At 40.7% G+C, this 26048-nt stretch overlaps 1 protein-coding gene across 7 annotated transcripts in view; it reads right to left on the bottom strand.

The window, feature by feature from the left end:
• The window catches only part of PFKP (phosphofructokinase, platelet), an 85997-nt gene that overhangs the window by 3133 nt on the left and 56816 nt on the right, over positions 1–26048 (bottom strand). For 2 of the 7 annotated variants that reach the window (XM_077808327.1, XM_077808324.1), the window contains 7 exons: positions 25622–25768; positions 23912–23982; positions 22150–22237; positions 9389–9541; positions 4581–4745; positions 3394–3455; positions 1400–1511 (listed from right to left, as the gene is read on the bottom strand). In XM_077808327.1, coding sequence (XP_077664453.1) covers positions 1400–1511; positions 3394–3455; positions 4581–4745; positions 9389–9541; positions 22150–22237; positions 23912–23982; positions 25622–25768 — 798 coding nt within the window. Of the gene's footprint in view, positions 1–1399; positions 1512–3393; positions 3456–4580; positions 4746–9388; positions 9542–20976; positions 21130–22149; positions 22238–23911; positions 23983–25621; positions 25769–26048 lie in introns of all 7 variants that reach the window. The other 5 variants (XM_077808326.1, XM_077808323.1, XM_077808329.1 and 2 more) reach the window with 3 other exon arrangements.

The raw sequence follows: 26048 nt of genomic DNA on the forward strand, positions 1-26048 counted from the left end.
GAGATACTGGCCCCAATTCCACAATGCGTGCATAAAGACATGCTTAATTCCCATTAAAGTCAATGGGACTTAGTCACCCCCCTTCTTCAGCAGAGTGCTTATTTGTATGTACTTTCTACCTCACTTCTGCAAGGTGCTGCTGGAGCAGCATGGCACAATACAACTTCCAGCAGTAGAGCGAGCTCAAAAAGCATAAGGAAAGGCAATAGACACCCAAGGAGAGAAGCAAATGAAGGACAGAATAAAGAACTGGTGAGGGAGCAAATAGCCCAGGCCAGTGCTTCCGGGGCACTGGCAGTCTTGTGTCACAGGGTGGAGGCTGTAATCAAAAGAGCTCTAGCCTCTGTCATCCAGCCGCTACCAAGTGGGTGCGTCTATAACACTGCTACCAAGCAGACACTAGGGGCTTTAGATCGTCTGTGGGAACACAGAACGTGACAAATGCAAAAGGTACCATTATTTGCTCTTATTCCGGCTGTCAAAACAGGACTCTTAACTGGATCTAACTGTATGCTCTGAAAGCAGATTCTACTGTCATTTCTATGTATAACCTGTTTTGGGTGCATGTACAGAAATTCTGAGCATTTAGTTCTAAATACAATAAAGACAAGCGGGAACAGTGTTAATATATTAAATATAGAATGTACTTAGCTACAAGGCAGGGAAACTGTTGTATAATGTTGGCACAGGGTTAAGACTTCAAACATAAAAATGTGAAGCTTTAAATCTGAAATTAAAACTTTATGGTTTATGTGAACCAGTAGTTTCAGTCACTTCTAGAGCATCATATTAAACACCCTTTCCTCTAGACCTGCCCTCCTTCCCACTGTAAGTTTCCTAGTTGCTTATCCTTGTGCCCTTATGCACTCTCATATTGCTATTCACTGACTACTGCCCTATTTGGGTGTGTGGGATGCACTAGCTAGGAGTCCTATACAGGGCAAAGCCAATCATAGTGAAGATTAATAAGACGGGGAAAAGTGAACAATGAGCACAAATGTTGTCTAGGAAACAAATTTCTCTTCCAGGGATGAGATGCTCTTGAACTGGCAGCAGCAGGGAGGTCTTGTAACAGGCAGTGAGTGGGCTACTAAAAAACAACAGCACCCTTTTTTAAAAATGGGGAATGGGGAGAACAAAAAAGGAGACAATAAAAGAGGGAATCTGCTGCAATTTCCTTCTGCAAAACAAAGTTATCCCTCTTCCACCCCTCCAAAAATGGGTTGGGAGTTGATAGTAACAATGGAGGAAACCCTTAGTACCATTAATTTTGTCTAAAGGATAAAGAGTGCATGCAAGGAGGATGACTTGTGCGTAATCCTGGAATGGCGACAGCAGTTCACGCACACTAAATTAATCCGGCTGCTGTATGCAGAGGGAAGTTCGTAACCTTATTTACCTGCTGCATGTGGCCCAATACATTCTTTCTGCAATCGAACACACCTTTTCCTTCCTCAGAATACAGCTGGTAGATAAAGTCAGTTGTGTAATTCTCATTGCTGTTCTCATTCCTATAACAAGACAAAAATAACAACCACATTATTAACTACCAGACCTCTTTACAGACGCACAGTCACTGATGGAGGGGACATGTCCCACACCTGACAACTCTGTTATCCTCTTGCCCTCAAACCAGGGGCAAGTCTTATGTATTTTCACCTTCCTCCTCCCTCGCCAACTCTCCTACAGGTTTGTTTTACACACAGTTGTCTCTCTGCTCTGCCACAAACCAATACTTCCAATGTCTGAGCTTACTGAATTACAACAGAGACCTGAGCAGCTGTACTGTAACCTGTTTTCCAACACACAGTCAATGCCCTAGGCTATGGAAACCTGAGGTTCCCCCGCCCCCCACCTGTTCTTTTTAATGCCTGAGCATATCTGAACTAAGTGAAGTGGGTAGATGAATGCATTTGGTGATTTCCTCTTATAACTGATTATCGCCCTGGAGGTTGAGAAGTGATGCCCATGAAAGAGGTGGAGGTCACAGACTGACAAAGGCTGTGCACACTAGGAAGAAAGGTGTGATTTTTAAATATGTTAAGTAACGCGTTAGAGCCCTTGTGTAGACAAGGCGATTTGAATTTTAACCCTTATTAGCCTTATCTACACTAGTATTTTGACATGTGACATTAGTGAACCTGTTTTAAAACACCCTGTTTTTTCCTAGGCAAGATAAGGCCAAGAAGAAAAGGTTTTGCCAAACTGCTGGGCTAAAGAGGGCATTTGGTCCAGTATCAGAGCTTAAACAATAATATTTTCAGAAGAAATGATGGAAACTCTGGATTTCAGACTAGTAGATTTTATAAATTCTCATTTGTTCCCATCATATACCACGCTGATCAGCGATTGCCTGAGAAACTCTAGAACCCTTTTGTTGCGAAATGTCCAGTACTTGATAACTAAATGTCTCATGAGTTATTTACGGGCATTCTGTGCAACTTGGTTGTGTTCACTTGTGGAAGAGTTCCAAAGAGTTAACTTGAAAGACAATAACTGAACCTTCTTGAACTTCTACAGAGCATGACCTTGGCCTGAGATTGACGAGGTCCAGGGTTTTGAAAAGTGGATCGATAAACTGAATGGAGACTAAGTTTTGGTGTCATGTAGGAGGGTAAAGAGGGAGACTATTTCTGGACCAGTAAAGATATGTTGAAACTTTTCTATAAATCAAGCCACAACACCATAAAAAATTTAAAGACGTATCCAGCTTGTCTGCAGAACTAGGCAGACAGAGCTGCTGCTAACATCCCTTTGGCTGCTTTTGCAAAAGACAGACCAGAATCCTTCCTAAGGGGTAAACAAATAGTTCAAAAACATCATCACAGGGCAGTAAGATCAAAGCAGGGGAAAAGCTAGTCAATTTGTAATTAACACACAGGAAACTTTTATTTAGTTGCGTTAGGCTTAGCTTGCTATGGTCTCCAATACAACGTGTAGTCTAAGGAATGAGGGTGGAATTCATCCATTTGCAGAGGGCCAGCATGGGACCTGTGTGCCACTTTATACGTATTCTGGGGGCTAAATAGCACTTCAGAGCTGCATAGGTCTTGTGCTGGTCCTGTGCACAGGGGAGAATTTCACCCTTAGTAAAATAAATGATGAGACCTTTGTGCAGCTTCCTTATAACACTTTGTGCAGCACTTGGAAGGATAATCTAAGAACCCAAATCATTAACAGGATGTGAAGAGTTAAAATGGGAATGGGTGTGGGATCTTTGATTTTAACAGTTTTTATATCTGCTTCTAAGCTCTGCTTTTTCTTCCACTGAGAATCCCTTCTTTTATAACTAACTAACTAACTAGAGACTGCTCCTGGGTTTTACGTAGCAGTAAGGGTTGTAAAACATTACTCGTTTTGATGGTCCAGTTTAACAAAATGACCTTTGCTCACCTCAGCACTAGACCACGCTGGATGCTGGTTTTCATCTTTTCGGTCAAATGCTCCACATTAGCCTAGAAACAGAGTCACACAAAGCATCCTAAAACAAATGTGATGATCACTGCCACCTGCACCAAGAAAATTTCTATAAAGTATTCCAAGGTGCACAGTAATACTTAAGAAATCCCTTCTGTAATGTGAAAATCCAGCTGACCAATAATGTAGTGGGCTTCCAGGACAAATTACAATGGGTGGGTTAAAAGTTACTGGTCCTGGTTTAAAATTAACCTCTTTCCCCCAAACCCACCACCAACTTTTAGCTTCATCATATCTCTGGACAACAGTGTTATGTCAATAGGCTCTTGAGCTCATTTGCATGTCACTGATGCAGCACCTACTGGTCTTTCTTTACATAGCAACATAGGAATTGCCAGATTGGATCAGACCCCAGATCCCTCCCATCCAGTATCCCATCTGTAACAAAGGCTAGCACCAGATGCATCGGAAGAATGTGTGAGAGCTCAGCAATAGGCAGATGTGGGAAAATTTGCCCCTCCCATTAGGGCTCATCCTGGTCTCTGATAGTTAAGAGATTGGCCCTGAAGCATGAAGGCTTATATGCCTTCCAAAATCTGTTGTCATTAATTCTAACAACGCTGGATATTCTTGATTTCCAATTCTTTTTTTAAAATCTTGTTAAATTCTTGGAGTCAACAACTCCCTATGGCAAGGAGTTCCAGTTTAAGTACACATTGTGTGAAAAAGTATTTCCTTTTATCCTTTTTTTTATTGCATTTTCATTTTGCTCCAGTTCCATCCAATTACAACGTACTAATAATCAGATTGTAAAAGAATAAATACGTAATTGTTCTACCTAATGGTGCTGTGGTAACCATGTTTCAATTTTTGGCCATCAGTGGTCAGTGCTTGATGCTGTGAATAAGGAGTGTCTGGCCACAAGTTCTACTACAAAATATATTAACACTGGCATAATATTCCAATTCTCTGGGGTGAAGGTGTCACGTACGCATTTAAAAGTGGCCACTTATTGCTGCAGGCTAACATAACATAACTTTTGAAACAGCATCCAACCAACTACACCAACACAACATACATATTAAATGCTATATACTCACAACACTTTGAAAGTCTATATAAAAATGAGCAAGACGTTATTTCAGTAAGATTGAGCTGCATACCTGGAGTTCTCGAATATCAAACTTCTCTTCAAAGACATAAGCAGCATCCGCACCTGCAGCAAGGCCCCCCATATTGGCCAGGTAACCACAGTAGCCACCCATTGTCTCAATGATGAACACACGACGCTTGGTCCCACTGGCTGACTGTTTGATGCGATCACATGTCTAACCAAAGCACAGAACATTAGGGACATACGCAAACGTGAACAGACTCTCAACTGTGATATTTATCATATATGATTCTTTATCACAGTTATAAGATTACTGAACTGCATTACATATATATATATATATATATATACACACACACACACACATTCTCATGTCAATTGTTAATTCTGGAGGAAAATATTTCTTCCAGGTCACCTCTATATTCAAAATCAGGTGTTTTGGTAATGTCACGTTTGCTTGTGTTATCCTTCCATCTGGCTGCTTTTTGAAAATGTTAAAGGAGAAACTAATCTCACGGCACATTCTTATTCTTAAATCTTTGGAGTAGTTATATTGGAGTTTTATAGAGATATAAAAATGGAGTTTGCTTTCTGATCTGGCATATAACCAAATTTAGTCAGTCTCTACTTTCACTGTGCACATGACTGAAGAAATCACTTTTGATACTGAGGAGTTTTAAGTTTCCTAAGAAGTTGTCTTTACAATTTGAATTTACGAGGCTGAAGTCCTAGGTTTCTACTGATCCACGGTTTGCTTACCCAGAGGGCTATTCATGCAAATTTCCATGACTTGGCAGCAACAGAGCCAGTTTCTCCTACTTCATGTCCATAAACACATACTGATTATGGGAAACTAATCTCAAACCACATCTTATCTACAAATGGGTAGGAAATGTTGCTCACTATGAGGAAATCTGTTGGCTTACATGAAGCATAGGAGATGATGATTTACAGTAACTTCTATCAGCACTGCCTGTGAGTAGCTTAAACAAGCCTCCCTAAAAATAAATTTCACAAAGATGACAGCTCTGATCGGAGGACTAAAGAGAAAAACCCAAAATAGCATGAGATCTAGTCTAAGAGTATTTGAAAAATGATTATCAAGCATCCCTAAACTCAAATGATATTCAAGAATATACCAAATGATATTCAAATTTTGGTAATTATTTTCACTTCTTGTGAAAGCCACATATGCACAGAGGTGTCTTGCAAAACTGTCTTAAAATTATTACATATTCAGTCACTACTAGTATGAAGATAATGGGGAGGGAGGAAGAGATATTAATTGCTCATTAAAAACCTTTCCTTGAGGGCAAATAGAATTTTGCAAATATGGTTTGTGGGTCCAGCTGAATTAAGAGGAAGCCAGATGAGTGCAAGGATCTAGCAAATTCAAGATCATGAAGTTCTTGCCCTTTATTAACAACGTATTTAGAAGGAAACATAAAAACACCCCTCAGACCTGAGTTTTTGAATGAGTAACTACAGATGCAGTTCTACATTTGATGTTCTTCCATTCTGCTTGTGGATTAATTTTTCCACATACAGCCTTAACATCATTTATTTTTTGGTATATAAAGACAGTTTCTGAGCCTGATATTTGCGTTAAATACTTACTTACCAGAGCACAAAACAAATAAAGTTTAAACTGGTAAATGGGGAAAAAAAAAAAAAAGCCTAAAAAATTAAAACGTCATAAGCATTTAACATTATCATGAATGACAGCATTTAAAGCATGAATTACTATATTATATATAAAATATAATATATATATATTTATATATATTTACTTTAGTTCAACTACCAGAGCTATAACACATATATATCCACAAATGATCAAATAGATTGATCTAAACATGCTATCCCATATTCTTTTAAAAAACAAGAAGCAGCTCCAGAACAAAACTCATCACATATTAGTTCAGATCATGCACTTGATCAGTTACTTACAATGGTAAACCCTTTCTAGCTATCTTGGTTCTTACACTGTGCCCATACTGTGTTCTCCAGTCTTTTCCTCACTGAGTACAGCTCAGTGTAAGCTCCCAATATGCAATAAACAACAGCATACTTGTAGCAACCCCTGCTGCTTTCACAAATGGCTGGCTTATGATCACACCAATTCTAACTCTCTGGAAACAATGCTTGGGATCTCATGGAGAGTAAGTGTATACATGATGACTTTACTAAGGAAATCCTGGCTTTTAGGTGCTGGGGAAGTAAACATATAGGCCAGGCTGTCCAAAAATGACTTGGCTGCCAAACTTGAGATACCTCAAAAGGGCCTGCTATTCATGCAAATGCCTGTTCTCACTTTCTCACATTGTTAATAAGAGGGCAGCATTATCTCCTGCAAATGTAAACTTGTTTGTCTGAGCGACTGGCTGAACAAGTAGTAGGACTGAGTGGACTTGCAGGCTCTGAAGTTTACATTGTTTTGAGTGCAGTTGTGTAACAAACAAAAATAAATCTACATTTGTAAGTTGCACTTTTACGACTAAGAGATTGCACTACAGTACTTGTATGAGGTGAACTGAAAAATACAATTTCTTTTATTTATCATTTTTACAGTGCAAATATTTGTAATTAAAAATAAACACTTTGATTTTAATTACAACACAGAATATAATATATATGTAGAAAACATCCAAAATATTTAATAAATTTCAATTGGTATTTTATTGTTTAACAGTGTGATTAAAACTGCAATTAATCACGAAAAAAAATTTAAATTGTGATTACTTTTTTTGAGTTAATCGCATGAGTTAACTGTGATTATTCGACAGCCCTATTTTTAATCCTTTCACACCAGAGTCAGTGTTTCACAGAAAAATTTCTGCTGGCTGTGATGAATACATCATAACCACCAGCACTGAGGAGTTAAAATTCCATCATGAAGCTTTTGAAGAATATGAAGTAAAGAATAACAATATCTGTTTGCTTAAGCTCGTTTAACTGCATGATCGCACATGCATCTGGGAAGCTGGGGAAAGGTTTTATTCCTCCTACTTTCCTATTACAGCACTTCTTCCAACATACAAAGGTCCTGAGTCTGCAAGCACATTAATAACTGTAATTGTGAGTAAAAGTAGTTACTGATAAGCATTTTCAGGACTGAGTTCTCTCTTGGTATATAGGACATTATTTAGGGAAGAAGCACTTCTATGAATTACATTATCATAGCATTCTAGTTCCTAATGCTTATCTGATATTTTCAGAGAGGCAGATTCTCAGCTTGCATAAACCGTCAGCTGAGGATCTCGCAAAGTGTTTTACAAGGATATTACTATTCCTCGTTTATTGCTGAGGGGGACAGACTCAGAGAGGGTAAGTGACTTGCCCAATGGCACATACAATGTCACTGTCGGAAGAAGAATTAAAACTTAGGAGTCAAATTCTGATAATCTTTTACCACAGAGTGAAGCACACTGTCTCTCCTAAGAATTCGGATATTCAAAGAAGAAGCAAAGAGCAACAGTACACTACTGTCAATCTCAACCAAAGACACTGGCTCCAAGACAACGGTGCAAACCTACAGAACTCAAGAGGATTGCATGTGTGCAAGCCTGGGCAAAATTCTCCTCATTTAGTTTTTACTCAGAACAATAACACGGAGGAAGCATTACTGAAAGCTGCATGGCCTACAATAAAAGGCAGTGGGATACAAGCAACAACTGTCGGTATTTTCTACGTTGTCTGTGGCCATCTACCATTTATAACTTTTGTTGTTGGTACTTCTCACGTTTTCAGTCTTTGTCAGGTGAATCGCTATTGAAGACTCTGGCCCCACTGATGTCAGCCATGTTACCTGCTGTACGCAGAGTCAGATTCTGCTAGTGCTGCCACCACCAGTGGAAGTGTTATGGTGCCAACACAACAAGAGGAGACTAGGGGGAATGCCACGGTAAGCAAGGACTAAGGGACAAATCCTGATCTAATTGAAATTAATGACAAAATCTTCAGACACCAAAGGACACACTAAAAATGTTCGATTGAGGAGCCAGAATTGGAGAATCCGAGGATTCTGCACATTGTCTAATGGCAGAGCACATGTGTTTTATCAAATAAGAACAAGGATTACAGGCAACTAAGGGGAGCTGGAGCAGGCCCATAATGTGCAAAGTGCATTATTCTGGTCATACAGCCCATTTGAAATCAAACTGTTGGCAATTTAAATGGAAGCATGCACAACAGTAATCAGAAGTAGTATCTCAATGCTGTTTGACTATAAAAGGAAGTGATACCCCTGTAAGCCAAGCTTTGATGTATCCAACTTGTAAAATTTACTTTCTTGTTATACAATACTTTACGTGTTGCAGTCATTAGGCGTCAAATCAGCACAGCACTTAAGCATTTGCTTAACATTTATCATATGACTAGTCCCAGTGGAGTGCTTCATGCTTTAAGCCTAGACTTATGTGGTTTGCTGAACTCAGATCTTATTCTGTCATTGGTCCATTCCTTGGGTCATTTACTTTTTTTAAGGTGCATGGGTTTTTATTCTTTCAGTTAAGTATAGTAAAGTAGTCCCATGCAAATTATTTTAAACAACAAAAAATTTTATGTACCTTATTCTTATTGCAAACATACAAAGGTTCTAAGAATGCACTGACTAGTTACCCTAAAGCCACTATCTAAAACACCAAAACACAAGCTAAATATTAGCCAACATAACTGATAGAATTTTAATTAGATTAAGCTTCAATCAATCTGGAAAATGTTGATTACTTTCTGATCACAGGAGCTTAATGTTTTAAACTAGAATATTTTAGCAAACTAAATGTTTCAAGGTCTTGTTAGTATCACAACAAAGACAGACATTGTACAATTTAATTTTCAAAGGATATGCAGTCTTACCTCCACAATAGCATTCAGGGAAGTGTCAGCACCAATGCTAAAGTCGGTGCCTGGCACATTGTTGCTAATAGTAGCTGGCAACACACAGATAGGAATGCAAAACTCCTCAAAGCGAGCACGTGCTTCAGCTAATTGCAGACAACTTTCATAGGCCTGAAGCAGCGGTACAAGTATTATTAGCAAAACACACTTGCATATGAATAGCAAATTATTATGCATTCAGCTAGTGGCTCCTTGCGTGTGATGGGAGGGTTGGCTTTCCATTGGCACAACAAAATAAAATTGGTGATATTAAGGAGGGACAAAAAAAAAGTTTCCTCTAAATACCACAACAGTGCACTTGGGTCGCATTGGCACAATGCTCTTCTGAAGAAAGCGCAGAAGGAAGTTAATGTGAGTTAATACAGACTGAAAATGAAATGTGGATAGCGCAGAGACTGAAGTAGCTAAGCAGAAAGGTAGGCAGCATGAGTGTACTAGAAATAAGTCACCTCAAAATAAGTTAAATGAACAAACACTATTCTACATACTAAATAGTTTAAGGAAAGGTAACTAGGAAAACATCTACACTCAGAAGAAAATGCTTCTGGATACACTACTATTATGACAGGTTTCAGAGTAACAGCCGTGTTAGTCTGTATTCGCAAAAAAGAAAAGGAGTACTTGTGGCACCTTAGAGACTAACCAATTTATTTGAGCATAAGCTTTTGTGAGCTACAGCTCACTTCATCGGATGCATACTGTGGAAAATACAGAAGATGTTTTTATACACACAAACCATGAAAAAATGGGTGATTATCACTACAAAAGGTTTTCTCTCCCCCCATCCCACTCTCCTGCTGGTAACAGCTTATGTAAAGGGATCACTCTCCTTACAATGTGTAGGATAATCAAGGTGGGCCATTTCCAGCACAAATCCAGGGTTTAACAAGAACGTCGGGGGGGGGGGGGTACGAAAAAACAAGGGGAAATAGGTTACCTTGCATAATGACTTAGCCACTCCCAGTCTCTATTCAAGCCTAAGTTAATTGTATCCAATTTGCAAATGAATTCCAATTCAGCAGTCTCTCGCTGGAGTCTGGATTTGAAGGTTTTCTGTTGTAATATCACAACTTTCATGTCTGTAATCGCGTGACCAGAGAGATTGAAGTGTTCTCCGACTGGTTTATGAATGTTATAATTCTTGACATCTGATTTGTGACCATTTATTCTTTTACATAGAGACTGTCCAGTTTGACCAATGTAAATGGCAGAGGGGCATTGCTGGCACATGATGGCATATATCATATTGGTAGATGTGCAGGTGAACGAGCCTCTGATAGTGTGGCTGATGTTATTAGGCCCTGTGATGGTGTCCCCTGAATAGATATGTGGGCACAGTTGGCAACGGGCTTTGTGCAAGGATAGGTTCCTGGGTGAGTATTTTTGTTGTGTGATATGTGGTTGCTGGTGAGTATTCGCTTCAGGTTGCGGGGCTGTCTGTAGGCAAGGACTGGCCTGTCTCCCAAGATTTGTGAGAGTGTTGGGTCATCCTTCAGGATAGGTTGTAGATCCTTGATCATGCGTTGGAGGGGTTTTAGTTGGGGGCTGAAGGTGATGGCTAGTGGCGTTCTGTTATTTTCTTTGTTGGGCCTGTCCTGGAGTACGTGACTTCTGGGAACTCTTCTGGCTCTATCAATCTGTTTCTTCACTTCTGCAGGTGGGTATTGTAGTTGTAAGAATGCTTGATAGAGATCTTGTAGGTGTCTGTCTCTGTCTGAGGGGTTGGAGCAAATGCGGTTGTATCGCAGAGCTTGGCTGTAGACAATGGATCGTGTGGTCTGGTCAGGGTGAAAGCTGGAGGCATGTAGGTAGGAATAGCTGTCAGCAGGTTTCCGGTATAGGGTGGTGTTTATGTGACCATTGTTTATTAGCACTGTAGTATCCAGGAGATACTGGAGAGCACACCTCTGAACAACATACTAATCCACAGAGACCTCCTTACCAACACTACAAAAAGAAGGATTCTAGGTGGACTCCTCCTGAAGGTCGAGACAGCAGACTGGACTTCTACATAGAGTGCTTCCGCCGACGTGCACGGGCTGAAATTGTGGAAAAGCAGCATCACTTGCCCCACAACCTCAGCCGTGCAGAACACAATGCCATCCACAGCCTCAGAAACAACTCTGACATCATAATCAAAAAGGCTGACAAAGGAGGTGCTGTTGTCATCATGAACAGGTCGGAATATGAACAAGAGGCTGCTCGGCAGCTCTCCAAAGCCACTTTCTACAAGCCATTACCCTCTGATCCCACTGAGAGTTACCAAAAGAAACTACAGCATTTGCTCAAGAAACTCCCTGAAAAAGCACAAGATCAAATCCGCACAGACACACCCCTGGAACCCCGACCTGGGATATTCTATCTACTACCCAAGATCCATAAACCTGGAAATCCTGGGCGCCCCACCATCTCAGGCATTGGCACCCTGACAGCAGGATTATCTGGCTATGTAGACTCTTCATGTATGTAGAACATACATATGTATGACTCTGTATGTACATACATACAGAGTCATACTATGTAGAACAACGCTTCCTCAGCTCTCGTCCCCTAACGCCCCTAATCTACTTGCGCTATATTGATGACATCTTCATCATCTGGACCCATGGAGAAGAAGCCCTTGAGGAATTCCAGCATGATTTCAACAATTTCCATCCCACATCAACCTCAGCCTGGTCGAGTCCACACAAGAGATCCACTTCCTGGACACTACAGTGCTAATAAACAATGGTCACATAAACACCACCCTATACCGGAAACCTACTGACTGCTATTCCTACCTACATGCCTCCAGCTTTCACCCTGACCAGACCACACGATCCATTGTCTACAGCCAAGCTCTGCGATACAACCGCATTTGCTCCAACCCCTCAGACAGAGACAGACACCTACAAGATCTCTATCAAGCATTCTTACAACTACAATACCCACCTGCAGAAGTGAAGAAACAGATTGATAGAGCCAGAAGAGTTCCCAGAAGTCACATACTCCAGGACAGGCCCAACAAAGAAAATAACAGAACGCCACTAGCCATCACTTTCAGCCCCCAACTAAAACCCCTCCAACGCATGATCAAGGATCTACAACCTATCCTGAAGGATGACCCAACACTTTCACAAATCTTGGGAGACAGGCCAGTCCTTGCCTACAGACAGCCCCGCAACCTGAAGCGAATACTCACCAGCAACCACATATCACACAACAAAAATACTCACCCAGGAACCTATCCTTGCAACAAAGCCCGTTGCCAACTGTGCCCACATAGCTATTCAGGGGACACCGTCACAGGGCCTAATAACATCAGCCACACTATCAGAGGCTCGTTCACCTGCACATCTACCAATGTGATATATGCCATCATGTGCCAGCAATGCCCCTCTGCCATTTACATTGGTCAAACTGGACAGTCTCTATGTAAAAGAATAAATGGTCACAAATCAGATGCCAAGAATTATAACATTCATAAACCAGTCGGAGAACACTTCAATCTCTCTGGTCACGCGATTACAGACATGAAAGTTGTGATATTACAACAGAAAAACTTCAAATCCAGACTCCAGCGAGAGACTGCTGAATTGGAATTCATTTGCAAATTGGATACAATTAACTTAGGCTTGAATAGAGACTGGGAGTGGCTAAGTCATTATGCAAGGTAACCTATTTCCCCTTGTTTTTTCGTACCCACTCCCCCCCCCCGACGTTCTTGTTAAACCCTGGATTTGTGCTGGAAATGGCCCACCTTGATTATCATACACATTGTAAGGACAGTGATCACTTTATATAAGCTATTACTAGCAGGGGAGTGGGATGGGGGGAGAGAAAACCTTTTGTAGTGATAATCACCCATTTTTTCATGGTTTGTGTATATAAAAACATCTTCTGTATTTTCCACTGAATGCATCCGATGAAGTGAGCTGTAGCTCACGAAAGCTTATGCTCAAATAAATTGGTCAGTCTCTAAGGTGCCACAAGTATGACTATTATGGACGCTGCTTTCTTTAGCTACTAGTTTGTCCTAGAAGGTGAAGACACACCTCTGTCACTGAAAGAAAAAATCATGAAAATATGGCCCATGTTTTCCAAGAAGCATGTACATCAGGAGACACCTGTTTTTATGTGTGCAATTTGGATAATTGTGCATAAAAATGCAGGGATCTTGCACAAGACCATATATTTTGAAGGAACGTTTTAGAGGCTTTTTGAGTGGTCTTTTGGGGATTTCAAATCCCATATAGGCAGAAGGTAAATATATAGCATGTGAGGTAGTCTGTGTATTTTCACAGGCTCCAGAGTTCCTAGTACTCTGTAGCAAAGGACTATACAGATGACCCCTGACATACGCAACTGTTCTGTTCCAGAAAGCCTTACGTAACTTGAATTTTGCGTGAGTCAGACATGTATACTCATGCGTTACGCAAAAATTTCTGCAACTCATTTCTGACTTATGGAACTTTTTCCGTAAGTGTGAATTTGCGTAAGTCAGGTCTTGCATAACCCAGGGAGCGTCTGTAGAATGTGCAGTTGTTCTGACTTAGTAAGTGCACTAATCCAATTCTTCCTCAATATACAGTAATCCTGAACACCCATTGTGTAGAGAGAATGTGAAAAATTCCCACATATTTCATGAATCTCCAAAGGAAATCCAAATCCTGCAGTCCTTTTTGTTTTCACTAGTCTCGCTCTCCCAGCGAGGAAAAGGGTGCACAGTGGGGTGGGAGCAGGTATAAAACACCCTATTGGTACATGAGAGGAGAGCTCTGCAGGCCAATCAGCCTCCCACAACTAAAATACATCAGATGTCTGTGTAGTGGTGGATTGTAAGCAGGAAATGGGAAGGGAAGAGGTGATCTACCTGGGACATTTCCAGGAGGGAAGACAGGGGATTGGAGTCTATGTGGAGGGTTCACGTGGCTTGGAGGTATGATGTGGTGGCAAGGGACCGAAGTGAAAATCTCACCTCCAACACTCCATCCCTGGGTATTTTGGAAATTTAACTTTCACTTAAAGCTAAAACTGGGATTTGACTGATCCCAGTGTCACTTCTGGATTAAAATGCTGCCCAGTTATCTTTGCAGTTCTGAGAAGTGCCACAGGCAGGAAAGAGGGGATTGGCATTTGTCTTTCAAGCTCAGCCATTGGAAAGCCTTGATGGGGCAACTTCACAGAACAGCCACTACCCCAGCCCAGCCCAGCCAGGCTTCTTCGAGTTTTTCCTTACAGCAGAAAAAGATATACTGATTTGGGAACTGGTTTTGTTTAATAAAGCCTCAAAGCAGGCTGGATACCTGCAAAGCACGGATGAGCACAGCTGCAACGTTTTAGCCAAAGACTTTTGGGGAAGTGCTACAGTTAGAGGGAGATTTGGAGCAATTACTGGCACAACCATTTAGTTAGTCTGGAATGAAAGATACACTTTACTTGCATTAAATACTGCGTCATTTCATTTGATGCAAGTGTTTTTAGCAAACACATGGGTGAATACTGTGTGGTAACCCAGGACTGCTACTGTATGAAGACATGCAACAACCCAGTATCACTGTTGCAAACCCACCAAAACAGTAACTTTATACAAAGGGTATATTTCACACAGTCTATAGAGGGTTAAACAATTAACAGATGGTTTAATAAATGGTTAATCAATTGTTATAGATTGTATTCCAATCTAACAGGTTGCTTATAAACACTAGCCTAGAACACTAAGTGCTCATGTCTGTAACATGCTTATAACATCTATGAATCAGCTCCAACCCTTTATAAATATACCCTTAATATAAAATGTGACCAAAGATACTATATAAGAACATATAATAATTCAGCATCACCCCTCCTCTACCCAGCTCCCATTTGCTGCAGTTTCTGGTTCCTTCCCCAAACACGGTTAGATGATTCACCCCCTTACCTCTGCTGTTTCCCTGACAGGCAGTCTCTCCTCCCTTACACATGGCTGGTGCGAGGCTGCTCCTCTCCAGTTTTTCCATTCTCCATCTGTGGCTGGCATCTTTCCTTCTCCCTCCCATTTTACTCTGACATCCCCTACGGGTAATCCTGGGCAGCAAAAGCTGTGCACAGGCCAGTGTGGATAACCACAGCAGCAAAGTAACAGGGGGTAGCCGTGTTAGTCTGTATCCACAAAAAAACCAACAAGGAGTCCGGTGGCACCTTAAAGACTAACAGATTTATTTGGGCATAAGCTTTCGTGGGTAAAAAACCCGCTTCTTCAGATGCATGGAGTGAAAATACCTGGTCAGTATAATAATGCATCTGTAATTTTCACTCCATGCCACCGGACCCCTTGTTGTTTTCACAGCAGCAAAGAGCGTGCAGCACGGGCAGTTCAAGAACGGTACAGATTCCGGGTACGAACTTGGCTCACCAGCCCACTCTGAAGCCTGCACTGTGCTATCTTCACTGCTACTGTTACCTGTGCTAGCTGGACTCAAACTAGCTCAGGTAGGCTAGCCTGTGCACAGCTTTTGCTGCGCAGACATATCATGAAATCAAGACTTCTTCCTGTCTCCTGCTCAGCTCTATATTTCTTTCTCTTAACCCCTTCAATGCCCATCATGGTTTATATTGTTTCCAATTATTTTTCCCCATCCTCTTACCATGCTCTGTTAGGTATGAAGGGGGCTGTAAATTAGTTTCACTCTGTTCAATCAAATGCAAAGCTCCCTGCCTTCTGTAAAATCATGCTGCAGAATTTTCTCTGAAATCCTCCCCTGGCTAGAGATTTCTGCTGCGGAATCCAAGCTTTCATTTAAAAATCTAGCCTTTAGTTTATAAAGAAAACAATTTGAAAACACTGACCAGCACATACTTCCTGAATGCTGTGTTCCTGAGTTTGCAGACAGCCTGAAACAACAGCCTTGAAAGGGCTGTCTCATTCACTTTCACGGATCGTTAACACTGTAAACATTTTAATTTAAATATAATCACTATGTTAACAATCTAACTGATTATTTTTCTTTTTTAGCAATAACTACCAGCTAGCATGCTTATCCCACAATCCTCAAATGTCTCCTATGCCCAGCTAGGTGCCAAAAGTGCCAAATGCTACCTAGTCAACAAACAAACCTCCACAAGTTTGCCCCAGATTATCTCTGCAATGCAGTTATACAACGTCACTACAAAAATCTTCGGCATATCAAAAATGAAACGTAGGGACAGCATAAAATTAATTCAATTTAACATCAAAACAAACAACACAGGACAAACTGTACTGGGCATAAGATTCTCTTTTTAAATATGCGAATGATAAAAACCCTGCATTCTAAAATGCAAGTGAAACTGTCACAGAATTTCCAGGGTCCTGTGCTAAAGAGCCTCAGAACCCAAGAACCTTGCCACACAATTTAGGTCCCATGGCTAAGGAGTGCACAGGCCCTTTACTAGAACCTAACCATTCTTTTCTTTAGGTTGTAAATTCTTCAGGACAGGGAGTCCTATTTGTTGGTAGTTCATCTTCCATTCAGTGCTCTCATGAACCCTCCGTAATTCAGAATTTTTATATGTATATTAGTTGCTACCTATTAATTCTATAATACTTTTCCTGATTCCAGTGAACGGGAAATAACCAATTACTTTAAAAGATGCCAAAGCACCACTGGATGATTAGCAGTTGTCTGCATGGAGAGAAATACCCTGAGCTACCCATGATTTAATTTTGGAGTTTGATTACTTCATGATTTAGTTGTGGTTAGGACAGATATTTTACTTTTTCCTTACAGGCTTCATGACAATAAGTATCATCCTTGAACATATTTTATATACAAACATTTCTTGGGCAACACAAGGCATACACTGCAATAACTAACCAAAAATTATACTTGTAGTATGTACAGAGGACAATTTATCTGATTATGGAAAAAAAGCTCGTCAGTTAGGAAGTCAGTACCCTATAATGGCATTTAAGATTGTGTTAGAATGTCTGAAAAGTACTCAGGCATGTAAGCACTAACAGCTGATGTAACTAGCCACACTAATCTTTTTCAGGATCTCAGAAACCTGCCTATACACATCCTAGAGGCCTCATTACCCACTCGTAGACCACATACTTACCTTATTGCAAACTGAGAAAATTCACAAAGATTGACATTTAAGTGAGAAGAGTAGCAATAAAACAGTTGCTTTGAATCCCTACAACTAAGTTTCAGGTCACTTCAGCATTTCACTTCAGCAGGAGTACAAGGACCATTAACTTCACTACTAATGTGCTTCAATACTGTGCTAGTGAGGAGTTCATTATTCACTCGTATGAACTAGAAGGAGACCGCCTATTCATATTTAACAAGCCAACTGGCCATTACAGAAGGTGATGTCACTACTCAGTATGATTTGGATGACCATAAAGTGAAAGGATCTATGTCAGTGGTGGGCAACCTGCGGCCCCCAGGTCGCACCCAACCCATCAGGGTAATCCGCTGCCAGGCCACGAGACAGTGTTTACACTGACCGTCTGCAGGCACAGCTGCCCGCAGCTCCCAGTGTCCGCGGTTCGCCATTCCCGGCCAGTGGGTGCTGCAGGCAGCCGGACCTGCAGACGGTCAATGTAAACGCTATCTCGCAGCCCGCCAGCGGATTACCTTGACCAGCCTGTGAGGCCCATGGGCCGCAGGTTGCCCACCACTGATCTATGTACCTTTACCAATTCTCTGAGTGGCCCACCATAACTTCAGTTCAGATGCTCAGAGGGCAGAAGGCTTACACAGCTTACAAACTTTTGTAAAAGAAAAGAAGTCCTTCTATTTTTCTTAAACAAAAGACTTTTTTAAAATGAAAGGTTAGTTCTCTTCACAGCTGAAATGAATCTATGGCTTCCTGAACCATTACATTTTATATACATCTCAAAAGAAAATCTAGGAAGAAATAAAACACAAGAATTGGACAAAATTCTAGCCTTTTATCAGTAAAATGTATCAGCTTCAAAATAGATAAAACTATTATATTAACAACATGGGAATACTCTCTGACTGCTCTCTAATGAGGTTACCTGAAATCTAAACCCAGTGTATTGCAAAATATTGCTGTGTGTCCTGCTCTGTGTGAAATTGTCTACAAGGTCTATAAAGATGACAGTTAGATAAATGCAGAAAGCCTATGATGAGAAGAAAAGCAGGCATCATGCATTACAGCATTATTTTACTTACCTTGATTTGCTGTCAATCTTTTTGGAATGGAGAATTTTATTTACCAGAACTGGAAACAAGGCCAACTTAGATATAACGTGGACCATGTGTAAAGAACAATTTAGAACTAAATTTTTATCAGTTGTTTACAGTCTTGACAAGGGCAATATTATAAGGGAAAACGAACATCTAATAATGCATGAGGGTCTAATTTTGCTAAAAGTAAATAAAATGAAAAGTTGACTACTTTATATACATGTAAGTTAAGTATATAGAAAAAATTTATGTTAATGTTCTTGGAATTAAGAAACTTGAGAAATCCTTCAAATCTCTCAAAAATGTCAGATAAGGACTAAAATATTCAAAAGTACCTAAGGGTATGTGCACACTGCAATAACACACCCACAGCTGGCCCATATCAGCTGACTTGGGCTTGCGGGGCTCAGGCTGTGGTGCTCTAAAATTGCCATGTAGATGTCCGGGCTCAGGCTCCAGCCTGAATGTTTATTTTACAGCCTCCCAGGCAGAGCCTCTTGAACCCAAGTCAGTGACGTGGGCCAGACGCAGGTGTTTTACTCCAGTACAGACCTAACCTAAGTGACTTTGGAGCTGAAGTCCCATTTTCAAAAGTGACTTGAAAGTCACTATCTTTCACTGAGCATCTTGGCTAATAGGCATTGATGGACCTATCCTCCATAAACTTATCTAATTCTTTTTTTCAACACAATGATACTTTTGACCTTCACAACATTCCTTGACCATGAGTTCCACAGGTTGACTTGGCCTTGTGTGAAGACGTACTTCTTTGTTTGTTTTAAACATGCTGCCTGTTAATTTCATTGGGAGACCCCTTGTTCTTGTGTTATGTGAAGGGGTAAATAACACTTCCTTATTCACTTTCTCCACACCAATCACCATTTTATAGACCTTTATCATATCCCCTATTAATGGTCTCTTTTCTAAGCTGAATGGTCCTACTCTTTTTAATCTCTCCTCCTCTAGAAGCTGTTTCATACCCCTAATAATTTGTGTAATAATGTAATATCTCTGTGCATTTTCCGTATACTAATATATCTTTTTTGAGATGGGCAACCAGAACTACACACAGTATTCAAGATATGGGCATAGCATAGCTTTATATAGTGGCATTATGATACTTTCTTCCTTATTATCTATCCTTTCCCTAATGGTGCCTAACATCCTGTTAGCATTTTTGACTGCTGCTGCACACTGAGAAGATATTTCCAGAGAACTATCCAGAGTGACACCAAGATATTTTTCTGCTATTTACCTCTCTCCACTTTGAAAACTTACTATTTATTCCTACCCTGTGTTTCCTATCTTTTAACAAGTTATTGATCCATAAGAGGACCTTCCCTCTTATCCCATGATTGCTCACTTTGCCTAAGAGCCTTTGGTGACGGACCTTGTCAAAGGCTTTCTGAAAGCCCAAGCTCACTATATCCTGCATCACTCTTGGCCATATGGTGTTGACCCCCTCAAACAATTCCAGAAGACTGATGGGGAATGATTTCCCTTTACAAAAGCCATGGTGACTCTTTTCTGACACATTGTGTTCATCTATGTGTCTGATAATTCTGTTCTTTGTTACAGTTCCTTAGATTTGTCACCTAAAAAGAACTGCTCTGGTGTGGGAATCTTCCCTCACATCTTTTGCAGTGAAAACCGATGCAAAGTAGAGCATTAGTAGAAAACCTACTTTTTGGAGAAACATCTGAGAAATAAACCCTAATCTTTGCAATATATAAGGACACCCTGTAACTGTTTACTGTAACTGGGTACACTCTAATGTTTGGTGTAGAGAAGGGATTTCCTCTTCTACACTGCCATAAACTGTCACTAGTTTTTGACTTTGGGCTTGATGGTGGTGCTTTATTCTTTTTTTCTCCCCTCTCCTCTGTATATGTATATGTATGCCGGAAAGACTACTTGTGTGTATACAGTGTTATTGTATCCATGCCTAGGATATTAGAGAGACAAGGGTAGGTGAGGTGATATCTTGTATTGCACCAACTTCTGCTGGTGTGAGCGACAAGCTCTTCTTCAAGTCCTGGTTCAATAAAATATATTACCTCACCAGCCTTGTCGCGCGCGCGCGCGTGTGTGTGTGTGTGTGTGTGATGTTATTACTTTCCAAAATCCAAAAGTTAAAAAAATCTATAAAATGAAAATGGAGTTTTTCTATACAGTGGATGTGAAAAATGGTTGGAACTTCCGGAGGAAAGAGAAAGCAAAGTATACCAGGACTTTTCAGTTCAGTGTCACTTGCATGCAGTCACCAAACCATTTTGCAGATTATGTTTCCAATGTTCTGGTCTATAAAATATCCACTTCTAGCCAATTCAATCAGCATTAACTTGAATGCTTTGTTAGTAAGCACGCACACTTGAACAGACTTACATCAGTTATAGTGTTCAGAGCAGTATCTGCACCAATGCTGAAATCTGAACCCGGTACATTGTTGGATACAGTTGCAGGAACCATAACCATTGGAACACAGAACTCGTCATATTTCTCACGGGCAGCTGATAATTCCAAAAGTCCCAGGTAGGCCTGTTGGGCACAGGCACGGTGTGAACAATTAGAAGGGATAAAAAGAGGACAAGGGTGGAATTATAACATGGATGAGGCCACAGGGAGAGCCATTTTTTACCACAGCACACATCACACATTGGGATAATAAGGAACCACTAAAATCTAACAAAAAATACATAAAAATATCACACATTTAAAATCTGAGACAAACAATAAGTACTTCTTTCACTCTTAATGAGATATATATTTTATACATACCCAATGCTCTAGATAATAGGAAAATGTTACTGTATAGATCAGATTCACATACATTTTAATATCATAGTCATTTTCATTTAACTTCCCTTAATCTCATCGCTATGGACCTGATTCAAGAAAATACTTATGCAGGCACATAAATCCATCCACATTCAGGAAGGCACTTAAGGACATGCTTAATTTTAAACATATGGTTACGTGCTTTCCTGAAAAGGAATGCTTTCCTGAATCAGGGCCTATATGAAATAAAAGTTATTTTGGTGAAAAGACTAAAATCCTTGTCTCCAAAAATAAAAATACATTTCTAGATTATTGATCCAGAAATTAAAATATATTAGAATGAACTGAACATATGAACTGGAATGGCTTAAACAAGAAGCCAGGGTGCAGTTTTTATTATAATTTAAAGACTACTGTGGGGCCTTTCAAAGGTGCCTACATTTCTTAGGAACACAAGTCCCATTTGCATTTGTGCTCCTAAGTCACTTAGGCTATTTTGAAAATCTGTTCTACCCTGCTGTCTTACCTTTAATTGAGGGGGGAAAATGTATTTTGTTTTACACTTACTATCAACTATTCTGCATTCCAAAGCTCCAGAGACATAGATCATCTCCAAAATTTCTTATCTCAAAAGCTCTCGCTCTGTTCTATATATCAAAATTCAACATAAGCAAAATTTTAGTTATGGGGAAAAGAAAATATTTTGATGCTTAAAAATGAGTGTAGTGTGTTTCAATTCCACTCCAACTAATAAGTTAACAGAACAACTAGGTAATGTACCTCAAATCCACCAATAACCATAAGAGCGTTGATGTTATTAGTGCGCATCTGGTCAGCAATCTTCTCCAAATACTTTGCAGGGAGGGTACTAAAAAAATAGTTAAATCGAAAGGAGACGAGAGGTCAAATATCTATGGATATTACTGACAATACCTGTTCGTTTTGGTAGGATGGGTTGTTAAATTGTCAGTATAGTGAAAAGTTCTATATTTTACACACTTAGGTTATGTCTACACTATGAGCTGGCAGGGCAGGGTGATTCCCCTGCTTGTGTACCCATATTCACACTTGCTCTCATCAATCTAGTGTGAGTATAAGTATCAGTGTAGCCACGGTAGCATGAGCAGTGGCAGTGGAGACACAGGTTCACCATGCCAAGGAGGTACCCATTGGTTTCAGGTGGGTTTGTATTTGGCACGCCTAAGCCATGCCTCTTCTGCCCTACTCACTCCCCAGTACTACTGCAGCTACACTGCCATTTATACGCACTCCAGCTCGATGAGAGCTAGCCCAGTATGTGTATTTGAGCAGGGGAATCACACCCCTCACATGTAGTATAGACGTCGCCTTAGCCATAGAAAGACTTTATTTTCTAACTCTCATCTACATTGAGATGATTACACAATACAATTACAGCTAGTAACAAAAGAAGCCAGGAAAGGACTTTTTTGGAAATCCACCCCAAAAATTAAATAAACTCAGTCTATTATGTCTTTAGTCGGTCTTCTCCCTCTGTTCTTTTAAACCATGGAGGAGCAAATAGTTTTTATGTAATGTTTCCCCACGACCAACAGTCCTAAACTTTACTGAGGTAATTAATTTAAATAGGATAATCAGATATGCAAAATCTGACTAAGTTCTTAGGTAAATGGGTTGAAAGAATGTGTTAGTCACAAGATAAAGCCATGATTCCACAGGCTGTTCCATGCATATAGACATAACATGGGTCTGCATGGACACAGCAATGCATTCACAAGTTGTGTATCATAAGTCTGGAGCGTGCCATGTAACCACGCTTCTTGTAACTTCCTACAATACTCTGTAGCAATAGCCTTAAGTGTCTTAAAGCAATGATACACAACAAGGGACTGTTTTAATTCTGTCTCCACTGATGGAAACCCATTAGTACCACAAAATGCTGAATTTGAACACCCTGAACTTAAAAGAGAAGAGATGTCAGGTAAATTCTCAAAAATCAGAAGAAGCTTCAATACATAAATGTACAGTAAAGACAGCACATGCAGTTCACTCAGTGGCGGATTAGCCACTGGGCCAATGGGGCAGGTGCCCAAGGGGCCCCAGAAAAATGGGGGCACTCCTTCCAGGTAGCAGGGTCAGGGCGCGGGGGCTTGCCCTGCTCCCCCCATCCACTCAGTTCTTCTGCCAGGGAGTGGGGTCAGGGCACAGAGGCTTGCCCCACTCCGTCTGCCTGGCGCTGCTGTCAGGGTGCAAGGGAACCCTTGCACCGCAACCCCGCTCCCTGGCAGGAGCGCTGGACGAGTGGGGGAAGCCCCCATGCTCCAACCTCATTTCCCCAGCAGGAGCATGAGGGGGGGAAGATGGGGGAAGGAGGCCGCGCGGGGGGGGGGGGGGGGAGGAAGAGGGGGGACTGCAGGAGGAAGGGGTGGGGAGCGGCCCCCCCACTTGCTCTGGTCCAGGCCCCACAAACCCCTAATATACCTCTGAGCTCACTAAAAGGTACGTTTTGGCCACTGTTTCTTCTACTTGGGTAAAGTGACTGCAGCCAAAATTACGATATTACCGTTTTGTGCCAAGAAGCGACCCTCCTTGTCCAGTCCAACCTCCAACATCTCCCCAGCTGATTTCCTTTATCTACAAATAAAGTTAAAAAGAGGAGGTTCCCGTAAGTAACTTTCCCAATGCTACATCTTTGGTCATGCAACAGATGCAGTTTAATGTAAAGCTTTTGGAACAGATATTTAGCACCATGGGAACTACCACAACTGAGACCTGGCAAAAAATCCCACAGCTCAGTTTCAAGAGGTTAATTTAATCTCCCTTGAAATTTTACCCTTTTCTCCCTTGAAATTTTACCCTTAGCTCACCTCTGTCTATTTGTTCCTTCTTCCTCTATGAATCCTGCCTCCATCTTTTTCCTCAACTCTTATCTTTCATCCTCCCTCCGTCTCATCTCCTCCCCTTACCTGTTGTGATAGTATAATGCAAGAATCCAAAGCCAGGTCCCAAACTTGTTCCTTCTCTTGAGCGAGTGAAGGACCAATTTTCACTCTGCTGTGACCTGACCCCCATCCCCATCCTCCAGCCGATCTAGAAAGTGGAATATGACAAACTCTGTATCCATCTTCTCCTTGGGAGACCAGGTTAGCTGATGGATTGCCTCAGACATGGAGGAAGGGAAGTATCATGACAGACCTATCCCCACTTTCTGAAAAACAACTAACCTGTGTCTGCCCTAAAGAGAAGTCCTTCAGGGTTTCAAAAATACAGCATGTCACAAATCTCAGGACTTGGTTGCTGTATAGTATAGCATATTCCACTGAATGGGTATATCTGATAATAAGGCACAAACATGACAACAGATTCAGTGATTGGTCTGTTATCTCGCTGTTATCTAGCCTGTCTGTTTATCTCCAGATGCTTCAAACTCCAATGGCCAGTACAATGTAGGCAGTCTGCCAAACACTCAACATCCTGCCAAGGTCACATTAAAGCTGTCCTCTGTGCAGAAACAATGAACCTCTTATACAGAGAATTTCTCATCCAAGATATCCAGGAGGCAAAAGAATTCAGACCGGGTTAACCTAAGACAGGATGCTCTTAGAGGTACATCTTATACAGGGCTGCTTGTTTGCAGACACATATTACACCTGCAAAAGTGTCGGAGTGAAAAAATAGCTGCAGGCGTAAAATTAAATAGGCTGAGCCTCTGCCGACTTGGACTGCGCCGGCAGTGAGACAGCAGTGCAACTATTCAGATTTGTAACCGTGTTTCAATGGCTGGCATAAATTTTGCACCCTCAGACAAGAGAGTCACTCTTCTGAAATTGTACCCGCTCAGGAAAGAGACTTGGTGCTTAACCATGCTTAACCAAATGATCTCGAATTGAATATTAATGCATAGACCTAACTATCTGGTTCTAAGCTGTAAGGGAATTCCGTTGCTGGTGTTCAGCACCCATATATTGCGTCAAGACATCCTTAGTCTCTATAGCAATGGTAGAGATACACAGGTGACGTGATCTATATATTTATAATATGATCTATGTATTTATAATATGATTATGTATTTGTTGGCAATAAAGTATACAGCTCCAATCTGAATTAACTAGGTGTGTCTATATATAAGCAGTTAAATTTAAAAACCCTTGTGGAGTCAGTTCACTGAATGATATCACAGTCATTTCTGTATTTCCATTAGAAATATGACAAAAAGATAAAAAATAAAAAAAAACAGTTTACAGCACTTTAAATACAGTCATTTCATACTAACCTGGCCTCTAGCAAAGCCTTCAAATCCATCAATGACAGCAAACATGTTGTGACCTTCAGTTATGCCAACTCTTACTGCAGATCGGACGGCAGCATTCATACCGGCTGCAGGGGCACCAACATTTAAAACTGCCACATTAAAATTAGTCTGCAAAAGAAAGAGAAAACAATTGTTAGATCGAATTTACAACAGTGAAGTGACTGACAGATATTCTAATGTTACATAGCAACTGTATCGTAAAAAGATCAAAAGCAGTTTTCAAAAGTTTAAAAAAGCTGTTCTAGATTTAAGTGGGTAAAAAGGTTTCAGCACATTATCATCAAATTAAAAAAAAAAAACATATAGAAACAATCAGAAAAGGAACAAAAGATCTAGCTTTTCTAAAAAAAATTTAAACAGTTTTGACCAAGAGCTACATTTGACTCGA

The sequence above is a fragment of the Eretmochelys imbricata genome, chromosome 2 (assembly GCF_965152235.1).
Source record: "Eretmochelys imbricata isolate rEreImb1 chromosome 2, rEreImb1.hap1, whole genome shotgun sequence".
Lineage (NCBI taxonomy): Eukaryota > Metazoa > Chordata > Testudines > Cheloniidae > Eretmochelys > Eretmochelys imbricata.